We start from the raw sequence: 16,134 nt of genomic DNA, 5'->3' as shown, positions 1-16,134 counted from the left end.
ATCATCTAGAATAATGAGAATAAAGCTAGCTTAACTTTATGAAGTTGTAAAGAGATTTAAAATGTAGTAAGTTTTAAATCTGAAAATAAGATCAAACAAGATCGAAGGTGTTTGAGTTCATCATTAGTCTTCCAACCTCTCAGGTACCCTATAATTTATCAGGATAAGAACAAAGGCAGTTGCAATGTGAGAACATATTTATCACTCTGCATCTGAAAGGCAGTGAGTTACATCTCGCCTTCCCACTGTGTTTCTAAGGTAGCAATGTTTATGATTTTGAAACCTGTACTCATATGTTGTGTAAATAATACAAAACTGTATATTTTTCAAAGGTTTTTTAAACTTTGGGCAATATTCTTTTGTTAAGATGTTAAGGAATAAAAGCTCGAAAAAAAAATTTTCAACTTGGGTTCTGTGTTGCATGTTTATCTGCTCTTCTGTGTTTCATGACATCCATGTAAAAGTAATTGGTTTAGGATCTTCCAACTTAGAAGACACTGCTGTCCCTCCTATTTGGGTAGAGGGAGATACAGGTAGAGCTTCATAGGAGGGCCTCTTAGCAGTAGCAACTTTGCTGCCCATTGTCTGGTTGATCCCAAGTGGAGTGCAGAATCAAACAGTGAGATTTTGCCCTCCCTCTCCCCTCTCTGAGAGAATATGCACTCTCAGCTGGAAGCACTAAAGGCCAGAGCCTGCTGCTGAGCCATCCAGGAGGGTGCGCTCAGGGAATCTGCACTAGTGAAGTATGAGCCCATGAAAATGTTTTAAAAGGGAAGATTGGAGCAGGGTATTGGTGGCTTATGCCTATAGAAGTAGCTACTTGGGAGGCTGAGATTTGAGGATTGTGTCTCAAAGCCAGGAAAATCTATAAAACTTATCTCCAATAAACTACTTAGAAAGCTGGAAGTTGCATTGTAGCTCAAGTTGTAGAGCACTAACCTTGAGCGCAAAGTAGCTAAGGGGCAGCGCACAGGCCCTAAGTTCAAGCCCCAGGACTGGCAAAAAAAGAAAAAAAATGAGGAAGACTTGGGAGTAGTCAAGGGGAATGTTAGAACTTTGTGCTTTGTTATGTATGACTTAGTGTTGATACCATCTGGAGGGACATATGGGTTGTGCCTATAAGGCAGGCTGACTGTGGTAAATAGACTTTTTCTTCCTATACCTCTAGGAAAATGGTCCAAGTCTTGAATACTGAATTGTTATGCAACACAAATTCTGCTAGTTTATAAAACATACTGAAACTATGTTAAATTGGGCATGTTCAAATGTACATTTGTGCATATGGACTCAAGACATGATACATGATTCCAGTGTGTGCAGACTCAGTAAGGTGAAACATTTGGTATCATCTAATATCTGTATGAGGATTTAGCACTAATTCATCGCATTTTGGGATTTTAGTAATTTCAAGCAGAAACAGATCCTTTAAATTGCCTCATCCAAGTCTCTGTGATGTACTTAGGACTACACACTAGAATTTTGAAAAGTCTTTTCAAAGCATCAAATGTGCCAGGTACCAGTGGCTCACGCTTGTAATCCTAGCTACTCAGGAGGCTGAGATCTGGGGATTGTTGTTCGAAGCCAGCCAGAGTAGAAAAGCCCCCATAGACTCTTCAATTAACTACTCAAAAAACTGGAAGTGGCACTGTGGCTTAAAATGGTAGAGCGCCAGACTTGAGCCAAAGAGCTCAGAGACAGTGCCCAAGCCCCACCACCATCACCCAAAAAAAACAAAACAAAACAAAACCCTCAAATGTCTAAAAGTACTGCTCAGTCTTCATGCCAAACTTGGCTATGCTGTTTCATATACAGTGTTCATGCTGCAGCACGATGTTCATGCTGCAGTGTGGAAGCAAGATACCTGGGATTCAAACGACATCCTTTTTTTTTTTTTTTGGGGGGGTCCGGTCGTGGGGCTTGAACTCTGGGCCTGAGCGCTGTCCCTCAGCTCTTCAGCTCAAGGCTAGCACTCTACCACTCAAGCCACAGCGCCACTTCCGGCTTTTTTCTTTTTGCTTATGTGGTGCTGAGGAATCTAACCCAGGGCCTCCAGCTTGCAAGGCAAGCACTCTACCACTGAGCGACCTTCCCAGCCCTCAAACGACATCCTTAGGATACAAATCAGTGCTGTTGTAGGTTGAATTGTATCATCCCAAAATGGTACCATGAATGGGACCTTTGGAAGAAATGCCAAGAGATGGCTGAGGTGTAAGTAGGGGTCATGTCTGCAAGCCAAGATGCTCCAAGGATTGCCACCAAGCATCAGAAGCTAGGAAAGGGGTGTGCACACATTCGACTCTCCCTCAGCCTGTGAGAGGCACCAGCCTTGCTGATTAGTCTTGATTTCAGGCTTCTGGCCTGAGGTGGTGTAAGAAGTTTCTGTCGTTTGAAGCCTCTTAGTTTATGGTCAGTTTTTTAATAGCCACGGGAGAATTATTAACAAATCCTAAGTAGAACATTTGAAATCTAGAAATATAGCTCTAATGGCAATTTTATAGACTTATGAAGGTGTTGGAACCCCGAGCCAAGATGCTCTGACTTCTGGCTAGACCCTGAAGTTCTCTTTTGCCTTTCACCCTAATTGAAAATAATCAAAAATTTTTGTTTTAAAGTTCCTGCTGTGAGTTTGTTAGGCTTCCTTAAGAAAAAAAAGTATTCATTATGTAGTACCTTTGTCAGATGAAGTAAAATAAGTGCCTTTTAAGCAAAACGGCCATTTCCTGTGTCACAAGTATTCTCAGAAGATCTGTTTTAAGCGTAAAGCTGAAGTCCATGTTGTGCCATATTGTGAAATGCAAGTAATAAACCCAGAAGGCCCAAGGAAAACCACTGGTTGCCCCAGAACATACTAAGGCTGGAGCGTGACCATAAAAGAACTTGGCTGTAAGATGAGAAGAAAAAGTTATCACTTCCCACATGGGGAAGAGCTTGGATTGTTAATGCTCTGTTTATCATCTACTTCTAGATTATTCTATTCGATCAAGGGGCACCAACTGCTTCAAAAGATGAGAGTGCCAGGAGCCAATGGGAGTGTCTGGTATTCACCATCAGGTTTCTGGAACGGTGAAGTTGAAGAGAAGGTTGAGCTGGGCACTGGCAGCTCACACTTGGTAAATCCTAGCTACTCAGGAGACTGAGATCTGATGATTATGGTTCCAAGCCAGCTGGGCAGGAAAGCCCATGAGACACTTATCTCCAATTAACCACCAGAAGGCCAGAAGTGGCACTATGGCTCAAAGTGGTAGAGCACTAGTCGGGCAAAAATTGCTCAGGTACAGCACCCAGGCCCCAAGTTCAAGCCCCATGACCAACAAAAGAAAAAGAAAAAAAGAGAAAGAAAATGTTCCTTGGCCAGAGAAGCAGCATGGCTTCACCTGTGCCCTCAACCTACTGGCTTTGGGGGAATTAGAGGTGAGGGGGCCAGTTTGGGATCCTCTAGCTTCCTTTCTGCATGCAGATCCAGTTCCACTAGAAGGGAGCTGGTCTGGGAGTTTAGTGGTTTGTTGTTTGTTCTGGCTGCCAAAGATCAACCCAGGGCTTCATGCTTCGCTAGGTAAGTGTTCTACTACTGAAATACATCCCTAGTAGCTCAAAAAAACTGGTGGTTTTTGAAAGCCACCAGTGGTGTGTCGGAGTTTTGCCTGTTGAGAGTGTGGCATTGTCGGCAGAGACACAGGGCTAGCACCAGGGTGCTGACCAGAAGCAGGCTGCTGGTGGCACACAGGCCAGCGAAGATGCCCATGGAGCTGGGCCTGGTGGTGAAGGTGGTACATGGCCTCCTCCAGCCCAAGGCTGGCAGTGGACTCAGGCCTGCCCGATTGGCGGCCAGCACGCACACATGGTACGTGGTGCCTGGTGAGAGCCCATACAGGGGGTGTTGCCTGGCGGTGGCATAGATGTCCACCACCGAATGGTTCTCTGCCGTGCCTTCTGCAGAGTAGTGGATCTGGTATCCAAGCACCACTGAATTGGGGGCGCACCAGTGGATGAGGGCTGATGAGTCTGTCATCTCCAACACGGCCTGTAGCTTCGGAGGGTCTGGGATGGTGTCTTCCCTGCTGAGGCCAGGGCAGAGGCACCGGGAGCGCCTCTGCAGCTCTGCACACGGGGTCTGCAGATGCTTGCAGGGATGGTAATCGCAAAGAACATTCTGGTCAGCGGCTCTCAGCTCTTCCTTGCTCCCCTCCTCTTCCTCATAGTCATCATCCAACAGGAAGACTGGAATCTCAACCTCCTGAGTACTCAGATGAGGACCCTGCGTCCTCTGGTGAGGCTGAGATGTGCTTGTGGACTTCCCTGAGGTAGGGAATGGATCGCGGTGTTTGCCGGTCAGAGGCAGAGAGGCAGGCGAGGTACCAGGCTCAAGGCTGAGCCTGTCAGCATGCTCTGCACGCTCCAACCCTGCGGTGCTGGCAGCTCTGGGTGGATCATTCCTGTTGTTATCACTTGCTGTGGAGTTGGTAGTGGATGGGGTGGTCCCTTTCCCAGCATCCTTGAGCATCCACGAAGCTTGTGTGAGGGGAGCCACAGTGTGGGACGGGGCCTTGGTGACACTCTGCTGACCTCCTGTGGGCTGAACAGAGCGGTCTATGCTCTGCTCAGTGGAGAGACCCTGTGTTGAAGATATGTAGGCTGAGCTGTGGAAGGGATGAAGGGCGGAAGCCAGGGGGGTGGTGCTTTGGCTGGACTTGCACATACCAGGCAGTTGGGAGAGGGACACGGGAGCTGAGAAGGGACTTTCAAATCCCACAGCTGGGGTGCACACCGTGTCTGCAGCCCTACGGGGGAAACCAACCAGTTAGAGGATCTCTGGCTTTGGGGCTGGATAATGTTCAAGGTGGGTGTCCTCTTCTGCCAAGTCCTATTGTCATGGCTCTGCCAGGCACCATCTAACACATACTCAACATCTTCCTGACTCTCAGGAAGCCTTTGGAGGAAGTTCCTGACATTACTCTCATTGAGTGAGAAGAAGAAAACTGAAGTCTACAAAATGAAACTGACGGCCCAAGATACCATGGCTAGCAAATGGCAGGGCCTAAACCTGGGGCGTCCACATCTAAAGATAGTCTAAGGATAGGCTACTGTTTCGTTCTCTCCTGTCTGCCTCCTGACAAGAACTGATGGTAACAGTCACACTACCATTAGCTACTATCTCTGGGCCATTATGTGCCAGGCATGATTTCTTCATACTTCGCTGCAACAGCCAATATAATGTGTCTAACCTTACAAAATAGTCTTTGTTATCTCCCATTTTATAGACAAAGAAGTAGAAGTACAGAGAAGCTGTGTAATGCAGCCAGGTCAACCGTACTAAGTAGAGTGAAGCCAGCCTCTCTAGCTCTAACCAGAGCTTTCCATCTCTTCTTTAGTACTCTATGAGGCCTCTGTCTGCAAAGGAACAGGGAAGCTTGCCTTTAGAAGCAAAGTGAGGTGTGGGAATGAAGCCTGAGCATCACATCTCAGGTAAGCTTGGGTAAGAGGTGAAAAAAAGCCCTTCACGATGGAAGGGTTGACATGTAAAGAGAAGTGATTAGCTGGTGGAGCTGGTCTGTGTGTTCATGACAGACAGCGCTCCAAGCACCCCAGATCTATCTTTTCTTATGCCAGCCTGCATGTGGCTCTTCCACTAGACAGACAGACAGACAGACAGACAGACAGACAGACAGACACATACACACACACACATACACACACACACACACACACACACACACACACACACACACACACACACACACACACACACACACACACACACACACACCTCTTCCAGCTAACTGCCTTCATCAGAATTTTTGGGGGGCTTGGAATATGGCTTGGTGTAGAGTGCTTACCTACCATGCAACCCTGGGTTTGATTCCTCAGCACCACATAAACAGAAAAAGCCAGAAGTGGCGCTGTGGCTCACGTGGCAGAGTGCTGGCCTTGAGCACAGAGAGGCTCAGGGACAGTGCCCAGGCCCTGAGTTCAAGCCCCAGGACTGGCAAAAAAGAAAAGAATTTTTTTCATGTCCCACGCTTCCATGAGGGATATCCTGTCCAACAAATGCCCAGCGTGTTCTGTGAGCAAGGCACAAGCTCGGACAATTCAGCTTTCCAAGGTTAACCTTCACCCCCTCAGCCATCCACTTTGTAAATTTGTTACCTGCTTAGGAAAGTTCTGTTTGCATCCATGAGGAGCCAGGACAGCTCACAACTGCAAATGAGAGGGTTGCCAAAGAGGCTGACAGATAGACCCTGGGAGGAATTCACCGTCCAAGGAGGAAAGGAACTCAAGTTACAGCTGAAACACAAAAAGAATCCACCATCAAACTTTTATAATTCAGTTAATAATGTTCTAGAGAGGCATGGTGGCATCATGGGAAATACATTTCATCATAGATAAAAGGATATTGATTTGGCTAAAACTGCCATATCCTGGGACCTTTCTTTTCCATCCCTCTCTCCCTCCCTCCCTGCATCAATTCCTTCCTTCCTTCCTTCCTTTCTTCCTTCCTTCCTTCCTTCCTTCCTTCCTTCCTTTCTTCTTCCTTTCTTCCTTGTGGGGGTTGAACTCAGGGCCTGGGCACTGTCCCTGAGACTCTTTGTGCTCAACACTAGCACACTGCCACTGTTACTTCCAGATCTCTCTCTCTTTTTTTTTTTTTTTTTGGGTCCGGTTGTGGGGCCTGAACTCTGGGCCTGGGCGCTGTCCCTCAGCTCTTCAGCTCAAGGCTAGCGTTCTACCACTTGAGCCACAGCGCCACTTCCGGCTTTTTTCTTTTTGCTTATGTGGTACTGAGGAATCAAACTCAGGGCCTCATGCATGCAAGGCAAGCGCTCTACCACTGAGCCACCTTCCCAGCCCCCCAGACCTCTTTCTTTTGCCACTCCATTTAGTAAATATTAGCCTTCCTGTCACATAAGGATAGTACCCTGTAACGACCAGTTATTTCAAAAACATTCCATAATGAAGAAGTTATTTATAAATGTAAATGTCTTCACAAAAGTAGATGTTGATTTTACAGACCACTACTGGGGATCAAATCCAGAGTCCCATCTAGCGAGGCAAGCATTCTTCCACTGGGCTACACTGCATCCAGCTTTGCTGGATGTGTGCTATTCTAGTTGGACCCTAGCTGCTGGCACACAACCCCAGACTTTTGGAAGATACCATACTCACATGCATCAATTAGCTCTTGCAAAATACAGAATAACACCAAAACTTAGCAGTTGAATATTAAGTACTTTATTTTCTTTCCCATGATTCTCTAGGTTAGCTTTCTGGCTCTGAATGGCTTTATGTAGACAGAGCTGTAACTGAGTGTGCACCAAGACCTTTCTTCGTGCACCAGCTGGGAGGCCAGCCTAAACCTCACATGGGAGTGGGGCTCCGACAGCAAGAGAAGGTAAGCCCCAGTGCCTATGTGCTTCCTAGTGTCTGCCTACATCGCATTTACTAATATCCCACTGGCTTGTACACAGCACATTTTGATGAGAGGGAGCTTCAGTCACAATGCAGATGAGTGTGCCCATAAGAATGGGATGGATTATCGTGGCCTTTTTTTGTTTTTAATGGCCGACAATCTGCAGTAGCAGGTCCTCTCCTGGCTGTCTCCTCTTTCTTCTCTAGAGTCCCATAAAATGTTTGGCTGCAACTCTCTCCATTCCCTGCGTTTCTTGACTTTCTCAGATTCAGACAGATTCACACACTCAGAACTCATCATGTACAGCAGAAGCTACACTTTACTTTTCCTGTCTCTTCTAGCCATGGCTTTCCTCCATCTGCCTGCAAGCCTGTTCCCTCAGGGGCAGATGCAAATGTTCTCTGCGAGGAAGGAAATAACACCCAGGCACCCAGATCTGCTCTATTGCTACTGGCCTGTGCGCAGGCGCCACCGGCCTCTCTGGAACACTAGTTCCATGTGTGGGGGCCAGTTATTCACTTTGTTTGTTTGTTTCTTTACTTTTGTTCTAGCACTAGGGCTTGAACTCAGAGCCTGAGTGCTTTCCCTTTACTTTTTTGCTCAAGGATGGTGCTCTACCATTTGAGCCATAGATCCACTTCTGGCTTTTTTTGGTATTCATTGGAGATAGTGCTTTTCTTTCTGGGCTGGCTTCAAAGTTCAATCCTCAGATCTCAGTCGCCTGAGTAGCTAGGATTACAGGCGTGAGCCACCAGTATCCAGTGTATGTGGACCATTTATATTGAAACTTGAGATATGCCCACGTGGATAAGCTTGGATTTACCTTCAGAGCTATGGTTCAATTGTGTCCTTCCCAAAGAAGCCTCTCTGATCCAATCTGTTGGGTCATTATGTCTAGCTGCATGTACCTCTGCTATTGATCACAGTGGATCATGATCATTGCAGATGTCTGCTGCCTTTACTGAACAGTGAGCTCTTTGAAGAAAGTGGAGTCCATGTCATCATCTCCACCACCACCATCATTATCACCATTAGCATCCACATCACCACCATCATTATTTTACCATCATTAACTTCCTCATTATCATTGTCATCCACTACCATCACCACTATAGCCATGATCACTAGTTCTGTTTGACTCCTGCTATATGCTAAAAACAGAGTTAAGTACTCTACACATACCATCCCCCTTTCCCTTGTGAGAAACCCCAAAGTGAAATGCTTTTGCTATATCTCTGACACAAAACGAAATGCCATGTTTGGATTCTGACACCTCATATAGTTTTTGATTTTTTTTTTTTTGGTTTATAACAGCACTTGAACTCAGGGCTCTGCATGCTCACCCATATTTCTTGCTCACAGCTAGAGCTCTACCCCTGAGCTATGCCTCTAGTCCAGCATATTTTGCTGGTTAATTGGAGATAGAGTCTCATAGGCTTTTCTGCTTAGACTAGCCTTGAACCACATCCTCAGGTTTCAGCCTCTTAAGTGGCTAGGGCTATAGGTGTGAGCCACTGACACCAGGCTAGTTTTTGGATATTTTTTTGTAGGTAATTTTTTTTTTTGTCGATGGTGGGGCTTGAACTCTGAGCCTGGGCGCTGTCCCTCAGCTCTTCAGCTCAAGGCTAGTGCTCTACCATTGAGCCACAGCACCACTTCTGGATTTTTCTGCTTATGTGGTGCTGAGGAATTGAACCCAGGGCCTCATGCATGCAAGGCAAGTGCTCTACCACTGAGCCACCTTCCCAGCCTTTATTTTTTTTTAAAAAAAATCAAGCTCAAAGAAGTCAGAGGCAGAGATCCAAAAGCACTTTTCCCTCAAAACATTGTGTACTCAGCAGATAACTATAAAGGGGAGAATAAATTAATGGCTCTGGTTTGCTTTGAATAACTTGATCATTTTTAAAACACAAATTCCATCTTTAGTAATGGCATTTAGTAGAACGTAACTGGCAAGACCTGCCCTAGACTTCTCGGGGATTTTCTGCCAATAGCAATGCTTCATCCAGTGGATTTCTGCAAGACCCTAGTGCTTTCATAACACTCACTGGACTCTGGAAGGAGGGAGGTGGAGGTGGGACGTATTCCTAACTCTTTCCTTATTGCAAAATGTCAAGTGCTAAGTATTTTTGTTGGCTGGCTCAAAAATCTCAATGCAGTTTCTATTTCTAATATTTTACACATGGCCAAAGGGGTAGGGGGAGTTATGGACAAAGAAAAAGCTCTTGAACAATAGGATGTTCAAAATGGGCCTGTTTTGGGCTCAGATTCAACAGAGACCACACAAGGCAGAGGGCACTGAGCAAGATGCTGAGGACGATCACATCCTAAGTGAGCTGCTATATATAGCTCTCGGTGCAGGACAAGCGAAGAGCCTTGAGAGGGGGTTTTGGTGGCCAGGTATCCATCTTTCAGCTCCATGAGAAGTGGTCAGAAGGTAGAAGAGGCTTCGTAGTGAAGACTGATTTGGAGGTTCCCCAAATTTCCACCCCAAAAACACAATATAGGGGCTGTGGGGGAGGGGGAGGGGGGAAGCTGCTTTCCTGTATGCAAATGAAGCCTCCTCAGTCTTGGAGATCACCCTCAGGACTATGGCTGTCCCTTGGAACTTGTGAGACACAAGGGATTTTGACTCAGCCATGAGAAATCTGAAGGTAAGAGGCAGGTCGGACCTAGCAGGAAGAGAGGGGAATTGGCTGGGGGACTGACAGCAAGACAGAGGTGGCTGCTTCCTGGGGTCCAGATGTGGGCCCCAAGGGGTCATATTCAAGGAATGCTACCTTTTCTGTTAGAAGTCCAATCACATCATTGTTGCTCCTGGTCATGAGAGTGAGTTTGGGAATACGCTGGACACTCAGTAGGCCTTTCTCTCATCTTTCCTGAGCAAACCCTGGGTGAGAGTAATCTTGTCTAACATGTGGGGGAAGGGTGGATCCAGTAGAAAGAAGGCTGGTGTCCCCACTATTTCTAATGCTATGGCAAATTTCTCAGCCTGGGCTTTAGAGAGGGAGAATGCAGTCAAATAGCCCATGTATGTATATCCTACAAAAACTAAGAAGAGTGAGGGAAGGTAAGGAGGGATGGGTGAGAATGTTGAAAGGCGTGACATCTGATCAAGCTAGAGTATATTCACAAACTGCCTCGTTAAATGGCAACTCCTGTGTACAACTACTTACAGATAATTTAAAAAATGGGGGGCTGGGAAGGTGGCTCAGTGGTAGAGTGCTTGCCTCACATGCATGAGGCCCTGGGTTTGATTCCTCAGTACCACATAAACAGAATAGGCCAGAAGTGGAGCTGTGGCTCAAGCGGTAGAGCACTAGCCTTGAGCTGAAGAGCTGAGGGACAGTGCTCAAGGCCCAGAGTTCAGGCCCCACAACTGACAAAAAAAAAGGGGGGAGGGACTTGGAATTTTAATGTTACTATGGACTGAACAGAGTTGTTTGTTACTAGGTTTTTTTTGTTACTAGGGTGGGCCTGCTTAAGGCAGTTTCCCAGAAGGTGAGGAAGAGAGGATTTGGAAGAGTAATGGAAGGTGTGGTTTGTTCTATAAAAATCTAATCCAGAGTAACAGGAGTAAAGCAAAAATATACCAGACATACCATTAAGACCTGTCTTAGAAACACTTACTTCTGGAGTAGAAGCATCTGCAGGCAAGGAGTGTCTTGAAAGATGTGTGTGTAGACAGAAGAAAGTGCTGGGGAATTTTGACAATCTAGCAGCCGCAGGTTAGGGGTCATCTTAAAAATGTCTCCCTCCAGGATTCGCAGCCTGGGCATCTTCCTCAGATAGAGGGAGGTGAGCATTGGCAGGTCTCTGATCCATCCAGACTCAACTAAAACACAGGAGGGGAATATACCCATTACTCAGACACAAACCTAGGAGGCCAACATAGCATTAAAGAAACAACCAGAACAATAGCCTAAAAGAAGGCCAGTATCAGCGTTAGCAGCTTTAGGGATCTCAAAAGCATACCACTGAAGCTAAAAAGTCCCTCAGGGATGATTGGTCCCTTCTTTCTTTCTTTCTTTCGCCAGTCATGGGTCTTGAACTCTGGGCCTGGTTGCCATCTCTGAGCTCTTCAGCTCATAGTGCTCTACCACTTGAGCCACAGCACCACTTCTGGTTTTCTGGTGGTTAATTGGAGATAAGAGTCTCATGGATGTTCCTGCCAGGGCTGGCTTTTGAACCTCAGCTTCCCGAGTAGCTAGGATTACAGGCCTGAACCACCATGCTCCCTCCTTTCTTTTACCTGTAGTTGGCCAAAGCCAGAGAGGAGAATGATTGGCCTAAGGCCACACAGTTCAAAAAGGGCAGACCTAGCCTCTTACCCAGGACATGTTCTCCCAGCAGTAGCTGCCTTACCCTGTGGCTAAACTTCACACACAAAACAACTAGACTTCATTGATGGCTTGTGGACTCTTTCTTTTTGTTGTTGTTGCCAGTTCTGGGGCTTGAACTCAGAGCCTTGGTACTGTCCCTGAGCTTCTTTGCTCAAGGCTAACATTCTACCACTTGAGCCACAGTGCCACTTCTGGCTCTCTTGGTAGTTAATTGGAGATAAGAATCTCAAGGACTTTCTTGTCCAGGCTCACTTTTGAAACGCCCCTTGCCCCATTCTCAGAGCTCAGCTTCCTGAGTGGCTAGGATTAAAGGCATGAGTCACTAGCACCTGGCCAACTGGTGGAATCTTTTGAGGAATCTAAGGAGGGGATAGGGAGCAAAAACTGCAGGAGCTTCTGAAATCAGATTGTGTGCCTTTCCCCCACAAACGGAGAATGTGCCCACTCTCCTGCGAATTTCTAGCTCTTGCTCTTTTCTCTCAGTCGGTGGAGGCATAAGTGTTGCTAGACCAGGAAGTGCTTTTAAAAAGTAATACACACAATGTCAGGACCCAAAGTCAGAACACAAAGTACAAGAGAACCATTGTCCTAAGTTCCCTCCTGTGTAATGTTTGAGTGACTCAACCTCCACAGACACAATCTTGGCCAACTGAGTAGAAAAGTCAATTACTTATCTTCTGACCACCAGAACCTTCACATTATTTGTGCCCCTGATGCCAAGTTCACCCATTAATGGGTCCCAAAGCCATGACTTGTCTCCCCACTACAAAGCATTTATCCAGCCATGCAGCAGAGCATGGCAGCTACAGTTTTGAGCTCTGGACACTGAATGACTGGTTTGGATTTGGTAGCTCTAAGAGCTAAGTGACTGGAAGACCTCCATCAAGTTCTTCCACCTTTCGGTGCCTCCTATATTAAAACTGAGCTTGTGACTATTTCTGCCTCTGAGGATGGATATAGTGGAAGCCTGTGTGAGCTTCACAGGGCTGCGTCCAGAGCAATGTACCTGCCCATTACTATGAACTAGGCTACACAATCAGAGCAAAGGCTCCCTCCTACAGAGGTTCTACATCCCTCATCAGGGCCTTGAGCAGGCCCCTAGACATCACCTCACCAAGGCCTTGAGCAATTGCACATGCAGGCCCCTGGGCATTGCATCTGTCATGGCTGATTGTCCTGGAAAGACATGCGTGTGTACAACAGGCTGCTCAGACCCCCTGCCCCCCGAAGTGTGCCTGCGAATGGGCACCCAGTCAGAGGGGCCAAAGGATACCGGGAGAGCTCTGCAGGCTACATAGAGCCTCTGACTGAGTCTGGGGCCTGATATGGCCCACAGGCTGTCCATTGATCTTAAGTCCTATAGCTCTGTCCTAGAGACATCTTATGAACCCCTGCACAATGCACCCTAGCTTTTGCCTTTCCTTGAGACCCTTCTTATCTCGCAGGAGCTCTGCTTATCTGTTTGCGCAATGAATCTTCTCCTGTGTCCATGGGCTCCTTCTTCGAGACCACAGAGATAAAGGACCCGAGCTAGGTGTTGGCAGATCTTGAGCATCATAAGCATCTGTGATCAGACATCCCCGGCAAAGACGCCACAGCCAGGCGCTGAGCTCAGGCTGGCTGACCCGTCCCCACTCACCTCGTTCCAGGTCCGTTCCGCTGAGGTCCAGGACCTCGAGGGTGGCCAGGGGCTGGCCAGCGGCTCCGGTGAACGCAGCTTCGGCGATGCCCCCTTGATCGCCGCGGCCCAGCGCACTGGAGGAGAGATTGAGTCTCCGCAGCGCAGGGAAGCAGGCGAAGGCCCGGGGCCGCAGCACCTGCAGCGGGTTCCCGGCGAGCGCCAGCACGCGGAGGCGGCGCAGCGCGGGCCCGGCGCACGGGGGCAGCTCGGCCAGCAGGTTGTAGCTGAGGTCCAGCGTGTGCAGCGCGGCGGGCATCCCCGCGTCCCAGCGCAGCTCGGCGATGCGGTTGTGGCGCAGCGACAGCTCCTGCAGCTCGGGCAGGTGGCCCAGCTCGGGCGCGCTCAGGGCGCGCAACAGGTTGTGGCTGCCGTCCAGGCTGCGCAGCGTGCGCGGCAGGCAGCCGGGCAGGTGCTCCAGGCCGCGGTTCGCCAGCGTCAAGGCGTCGGGCCCCACGGTGGGGGAGAGGCCTTTACAGGGCGAGTCGGTGGTGGTGGCGGCGGCGGTGGCATTGCTGTCACCGTCGTCCCGGGGATTCCGCTGAGTGAGGCGGAAGAGGGGCACCTTCTGCTGGGATGGCCGCCCCAGGGTCTGGTGCGGCCATGGCAGTATCAGCAGCAGCAGCAGCAGCAGCAAGGTCCACTGCATGGCGAGTGTCTGGGGAAGACAGCCGGCAGCCCATGAATGGGGAACCCCAAACGAAAGGGAAATGCGCGTCCACACACAGGCTTGGGATGTTCCCTGAAAGGTTGAGCCGTGACTTGGCGCCAGGCTGTTTCCCTCTAACACACGCCCATGTGCACCATTTCGTGCCTTTCCTCCTCGTAGCGTTGTCTTCATGGCCTGAACCTCCCAGTTACCCCCTCTGTTAACTTATCCACCGCTCCCCCGCCCCACGACCCGACTTCTGCAGAGAGAGAATATCCTCCTTCTATAGTAACTCCCCAGTAAAGAGTCAAGTTCCACAAACCTGACTGCCTGCAAGGTGAAGATGCTGGGCTTGGATAAAAATGTGGGACTGGAGGAAGATTGTGTGTGTGTGTGTGTGTGTGTGTGTGTGTGTGTGTGTGTGTGTGTGTGTGCTGGTACTGGGGCTTGAACCCAGGGCCTGGTCTCTGTCCTTAAGCTTCTTTTTGCTCAAGGCTAGCACTGTACCACAGCACCACTTCCAGCTTATTCTGTTTATGTGGTACTGAGGAATCAAACCCATGGTTTGACGGTTAATTGGAGATAAGAGACTCACGGACTTTTCTGCCCAGGCTGGCTTTGGACCTCAATTCTCAGATCTCAGCCTCCTTAGTAGTTTAGGATTACAGGTGTGAGCCACCAGAACTCTGCTCATGGAGGATCATTTCCATCATGTCCAGCAAAATTCAGTTGTTCTCTTTCTCAATGGAACTGTCCATGTATAAATGAATCTTTATGCCACTTGACATAAAGTAAGTTCTGGGGTCCCTTTTTGAGGAGTGAGCTCAGGGTTGCCTTTAGGAGAAGAAAGGAATCCTAGAGGGTTGGAAGGTTTGGGCATTTCCTGGTCCTTCATCGGGTCCAGCAAAAGAAGGGTCCACACTGGTAGCCCTTTTCCTGTAGGAAAGAGGGATCAGAGTTGCTAGGTGGGAGGTGCTTGTGAGCCCCAGCTGGGGACTGCAGATCAGGTCTGCATGGGGTGGCTTGGAAATGGCAAAGCTACTTCTAAGTAGGTCCTGGCCTGAAGTAACTGCTTGCTATCCCATTATCCCTGCCCTGGCTCTCTGCGTGACTGCCAGAACAACTTTCCAGGCTCTGAAACAAGGGCCTCCTTTTGTGTGTGTGTGTGCTAACTGGAGGTCAGAGGTATAAGAAAGATCTTGGGAAAATCGGGCCAGGAGTGTATACAGCCAGCAGTGATGTTGTCGTACTCACCTGCAGCTGCCCGTGTTGACTGTGGCCCGTCTGAAAGCCCCTTCGCAGTCTTCAGTCTTGCTTTATATATTCCAGGAACCAGTGACTTAGACAGCAAGCTCAGCTCTGAATGCCGCCTGCCACTGGGAGGCCCGGTTCCCAGCTGCCCTTCCCCCTCCCCATTCACCTAGAGGAGCCTGAGATTGTCAGCCTCCCCCAGTCCCTCCCTCCCTCCCAAGGCACGCAGCATTGTGATCATTAGCCAATGCTCTCACTGCTCGGCTCCTTCCTCCCCTCCCCCACCTGGGGTCCAGGCCTGCCTCTTTACAGGCCTGGCACCTCTTGCCTGCCCTCCACATCCTCATGTTCCTTACTCCACCTTTCCCAGGCATGAGAAATGAAGGGAGTGTAGGGGTCACGTGTGAGGACTAATGGCAGAGTGAGCAGAAGTAGTTACGTCACCTCTCAGGAATCTCAGATTCTGCCAGACTGTGCCCACCTCTTTGGGATGGTTCGAGGCAGATGGTGAGCCAGTAGAGGAGGAAGATGTGTGTCCCCAACTTAGAGGAAAGCTTGTAAGAGATTCACAGAGAAGCTTCCAGTGAATCTAGCTCAGTCCCCCAAAGAGTTTGTTGGATGACAAGTGCTGTGGCTCATGCCTGTAATCCTAACTACGCAGGAGCTGAAATCTGAGGATTGAAGTTTGAAGCAACCCTGAGCAGAAACGTCTGTCAGACCCTAATTTCCAATTTAACCAGCAAAATGCTGGAAGTAGAGGAATGGATTAAGCAAGAGTGCTAGCCTAGAGCTAAAAAGCCAAATGAGA

The 16,134-nt window shown here is 48.5% G+C and overlaps 1 protein-coding gene across 1 annotated transcript; it reads right to left on the bottom strand.

Moving 5' to 3' along the window:
- Nucleotides 1–3,278: 3,278 nt before the first annotated feature.
- Nucleotides 3,279–15,434, bottom strand: Lrrn4 (leucine rich repeat neuronal 4). The gene is made up of 5 exons (XM_042694547.1): nucleotides 15,330–15,434; nucleotides 13,388–14,084; nucleotides 11,036–11,240; nucleotides 6,145–6,282; nucleotides 3,279–4,778 (listed from the first exon to the last, which is right to left on the bottom strand). Exons 2-5 carry the CDS (start codon nucleotides 14,073–14,075, stop codon nucleotides 3,590–3,592), a joined length of 2,220 nt encoding a protein of 739 aa, XP_042550481.1. The 5' UTR covers nucleotides 14,076–14,084; nucleotides 15,330–15,434; the 3' UTR covers nucleotides 3,279–3,589.
- Between the last annotated feature and the right edge of the window lie 700 nt (nucleotides 15,435–16,134).

The sequence above is a fragment of the Dipodomys spectabilis genome, unplaced genomic scaffold (genome assembly GCF_019054845.1).
Source record: "Dipodomys spectabilis isolate Male_0828 unplaced genomic scaffold, ASM1905484v1 ptg000175l, whole genome shotgun sequence".
Lineage (NCBI taxonomy): Eukaryota > Metazoa > Chordata > Mammalia > Rodentia > Heteromyidae > Dipodomys > Dipodomys spectabilis.
This window is presented reverse-complemented; position numbering and strand designations above follow the sequence as displayed.